The sequence below is a fragment of the Papaver somniferum genome, chromosome 5, assembly GCF_003573695.1.
Source record: "Papaver somniferum cultivar HN1 chromosome 5, ASM357369v1, whole genome shotgun sequence".
In the NCBI taxonomy this organism is placed as follows: domain Eukaryota; kingdom Viridiplantae; phylum Streptophyta; class Magnoliopsida; order Ranunculales; family Papaveraceae; genus Papaver; species Papaver somniferum.
In genome coordinates, this window is record NC_039362.1 from 189098650 (window position 1) to 189103269 (window position 4620).

Below are 4620 nucleotides of genomic sequence, written 5' to 3' on the forward strand. Positions count from 1 at the left end.
TACATTGGATATACTAAAATCAAAATCTGGGAGAAAGTAAATCCAACTTAACTTAGCTAATTTCATTCCAGCGATTTCAACATTCACATTGATTCCAACATATTGTATTTGATTGAGAAAAAAAGGTACAGATCCAAAACAATCCTTCACGGATTTGATATCTATCTAAAAAAAATCCATTGCCGCGGAGTTAGGGCTCCTGGTGATAATGTTTTGTAGTATAATATAATAAGGAAAGAGATAGAAAAAGAGAGGGTTTCCATTGATAAGAATTATGTGGTTATATGGATATCATATCTTTGTATACATGGAGAAAGGAAAAGCCAACAGACTCTTGTTTTAGACCAGACATCTATGGGCATGGGCCCTTTTACAGATGACATTTTTTTTTTGTATAATGAATTTATTTAGATGACATATTTATATTGAAACAAAGGATAAGTGCTTCCGCAATGAAATCAAATAAAACAAACCACGCATGTGCTATGCACATTAACATCGTTAATTAATTATACATATTGTGGTACGTAAATCCATTTATTTAGTCCTTACTATCACACAACCACCAGATCCAACACTGAAATCGCCCCCACTGCATATCAATAGGTCACACCCATAAGCGATTAACTTATTCAGGTTTATCGCAAAGATGAGTGTTCAAGTCCTCGATATTCTTTTGCAAGAAAGCCAAATAATTGATAGGAACGGGAGAATCCTCGTTAAGCTTCTCATAATCGATAGTCCAACTCACGGTACAGCCCTTTCCATCAGCCTTTGGGTTAACATCTAGAATTGCATCAAACTTCTTGTAATCTTTCAGCACGTCTCCTCCCACCGCACTGTGACATATCGTCATTGTTTCATCGTCGAATGTTGTTTTCTCTTTAACAACCAGTGTTTGACCCTCTGCATATAGACAAACATAATACACCCACAGGTGAAATGGTTATGAGCTTAAGTCAATAAATGTTGTTACTTGTACATACCATGAACATAATCCCATTCCTTGATACAGCCAGAAGTAAGCCCATGTCCCTCGACAACCTTGACACCGGTGTACTGATGTGGTACCGCGTTTGGCATGTCTTCGTGGTGCTTCCAAATTTCGTAGTAATGGTGAGCTTCGCAGTTAACCTCCGATATAGTTGTAAGTTTCCCGATCAGACCTGAAATGGTATGGTGATGAGCCATTGATGATAATTGCTATTGCTTTTTTCCTGGATATTGGCAGAACTATGAAAGACTGATTTTTGACGAATTGGATCCTAGTTTAATGAGTTTATATACAAAATACAGGCATGGTCCGCATGGGTGAATTGATTAAAGGCTGATGGCATAATGACAAGGATTATATTTCTTTACATATTTTTACAACATTATGAATAATGATGGGACCGTAGTGGTTTAACAACTCCATAATTGGAGTTGAATTTTACATCTTGTATAAATAATATAATCAATAATTCTAAATGAGTCTACACTACACTAATTATTTTTTTCAAGATTTGGATTTGATTTGTCCCACGCAAATGGCTCTACAAAATGTGTTGCAGATGTTTATTACATTACATGGATTCTCACAAATGGCTCATAGTTGCAGCCTTGCAGGTGAGTCCTAATGGTCTATTTACCCAAAAATATAGGACCACATTTTGATTGTTTTAACACCTAATACCATATTGTAGTTGGCCTAATACAAGGCTTTCCCTGTCAAGAAAAGAGTAGCACTTTTCTCAGTCCTGCGGTTCATGCATTTTACGGTAGGGGCTGAACGTGTGTGACTGCAATCCGGCGGATAGAATATTAATGCGTATCCATACGGATATGACATTTTTTAATCAGCAACGACAAAAGAATTAATTGCACTAAAACGAGCTAACAACATCGTGATACATTACAACCCACCAACTAATACAATTAGACAGTCTGATAAATTTGAAGAAGTAAATAAAAGCTGCTGTAAGTTTGCAGAAATCTTTTATCCCTTATTTTGACATTTAAAAGAAATCATTGAAGAACAGGTCATTACCGACACTACTTGGACATCGTGATACATGCGCGCATATAGATATTAACTAAGCCAGGCTTGACCTGGCTTGAGCCACCCCAAAATCCCAATCCACCTTTCTTTTCGCTACCTATTTTGGTTGAAATAGTAAATTAGGTTTAAAACTTATAGGCTTAAGCCACTCCTACGGTCCAGCCCTAAAGCCACGCCTACACTAAATTTCCAGTTCCGCCAACAGTGTTGGATGAAGACTCGCTCACCATGATACACGAACATACAATTATATCCTAACACGTAAATTTTTGACTAGTAAATATGGGTCCATACAATTATATCCTAACAGCGGAGTTGGTGTAAAGAGGTTGAATCGAATGAATGTATCTTTACAGTAGAGATGTTAAATCAGTTGGGAAAATATGGGATTGAAAAAAAATCAGTTGTGGTGGAAAAGCATTCAGTTGGGAAAATATGGGATTGAAAAAAAATCAGTTGTGGTGGAAAAGCATCACTGAAAAGTTTGGGTTCAGTGGCTTACAGGAGAGGAGATGTTAAATCTTGCAAAGAACTGCACTATCTCTATCCATTCTGGCACCAGCGCTCCTTTTCGGATACATGCTCATAGATAGATATATTGGATAGAGACTTTATCGTCGTGAAATATAAGCGTACAAACACACATCATAACACGTCAATATTAGTAGTGCATGCATGTTTAAAGATATATGTTCTTCTTCAACAAAATAAGAAGAGTACCTGTAGTTCCATTTTCCATGTTCTAAAAGCACAAAATTGGTCAAAAAGACCAAAACACAAAAATTCTGGGTGAAATAGATTCTTAGCTTTTGATACTGTTTATATAGCCAAACATCAGAAATATACTGTTTATATAGCCAATTTGGATATTTGGCCCAGGAAAATTAAAATAAAAAAATATGTCTTACCTAAAATACCCCTAACCTTCTAAACTCTTCTTTTCAAAGAGAATTTATTTCTCTTTTCAAAACCTCCACGTCCCGGCAGAGCTCGTTTATTCCTCACCTGCAGAATTCGATCAAAATTTCAGAGCTCGTGTCTTTTTCAGATCTGGTTGATCAATCATGGTGATTAATGATTGTTGAATAGTTTGTTGAATCGAAGTTTCAATTGGAGTTTCAACCGTTGAATCGAAGTTTCATCTAATAGCGTCGAACGGTAAATTTCAATTGAAATAATTTTGATTTGGTTTTTTGTCCAATTGAAGTTTCTCTGTCGATTTTGAAGTAATTTTTAGTTGTTGATGATTTTTTATGAATTTGAAGATTAATCTTTGTTAATTTTTGATTTTAGTTGTTGATTTGGAATATCCAGGGTTTAGTTGATTATGTGACATTATTTGGGTTTGTCTCGAATCATGTTTTCTAGGGTTTAGTAATCTTATTTTCAAATTTTACACAGATGCAAACCAATTTTGGGTTTAGGTTATTATTAGGATTTCTCCTTTACGTTACACAACCACAGAGATGTTATTGAAATACCTAGAGATGTTATTGTGAGCAATTGGAATCAAAAATACCTTACACAACCACAGATTATGCATGCAGTTGTTGATGCTTATGTTACTTTCAATATTGGTGATGAACTCTGGATTGATTGATTGGTTCTTCTTTTTTTTTGGGTATTTATTGATGATAACTTGGTTGAGTGTTAGAGGCTTAAGGGAAATAGAACTTTGCTAGTACGTACATAGTAACTTGCTGAAGGAGAAAGTATTATATGGAACTGTTTAGAGCAGTACTCGTAGTCGTAGAAGTACATAGTAATTTATGACAGCTTCTTTGGTGGTACATTGTGCCAAAATGGTACTTTGATGGTACACAGATGCAAACCATTTTTGGTTTTAGTTAATTTATAGGGCATTGTACACAAATGTTCGTTTATTCGTGATGAGAAAATCTGGATTTCAGGGAGGAGAACATCTGTGTTAGGAGATGTTGCTGTAGCGAGATTATAATGGTTGTTGAGAGAGTGGAAGAGATGTTGGAGTATGGGTTGTATGAATGCAGTAAGATGTTATGCAGTTAAACAATGTTTGTATTTTAACTGCATAAGCAGTTATGTATAATAAGTTATGCAGTTCACCATGTTTGCTTTTACTGCATAACCAGTTATGCATAATAAGCTACGCAGTTCAGCATAGTTGCTTTTACTGCATAACCAGTTATGCATAACAAGTTACGCAGTTATGCATAGCTGCTCTTACTGCATAAGCAGTTATGCATAACGTTATGGATAGTGGTTTTTACTGCATAACAAGTTATGCAGATACTCTAAACAATGCATAACAAATCATGCAGTTAATTTTGGATCTGCATAACAAGCTACGCAGTTATGGTTGCTTTTACTGCATAAGCAGTTATGCATAATAAGCTACGCAGTTATGCATAATAAGCTACGCAGTTATGCATAGTTGCTTTTACTGCATAACCAGTTATGCATAACAAGTTACGCAGTTATGCATAGCTGCTCTTACTGCATAAGCAGTTATGCATAACGTTATGGATAGTTGTTTTTACTGCATAACAAGTTATGCAGATACTCTAAACAATGCATAACAAATCATGCAGTTAATTTTG

General features: G+C 35.4%; 1 protein-coding gene across 1 annotated transcript; it reads right to left on the reverse strand.

The window, feature by feature from the left end:
- Nucleotides 1-382: 382 nt before the first annotated feature.
- On the reverse strand, nt 383-1265 carry LOC113278351 (major latex protein 15-like). Its single transcript, XM_026527213.1, has 2 exons — nt 987-1265; nt 383-906 (listed from the first exon to the last, which is right to left on the reverse strand). Exons 1-2 carry the CDS (start codon nt 1189-1191, stop codon nt 629-631), a joined length of 483 nt encoding a protein of 160 aa, XP_026382998.1. The 5' UTR covers nt 1192-1265; the 3' UTR covers nt 383-628.
- Nucleotides 1266-4620: the final 3355 nt, after the last annotated feature.

What these genes read in the sequence shown, in the direction of transcription:
- LOC113278351 (XM_026527213.1), bottom strand. Translation starts at nt 1,191, where the DNA reads ATGGCTCATCACCATACCATTTCAGGTCTGATCGGGAAACTTACAACT. An exon ending in GGAATGGGATTATGTTCATG is followed by an intron (nt 907 to 986) that starts GTATGTACAAGT and finishes GTCTATATGCAG; the next exon opens with AGGGTCAAACACTGGTTGTT.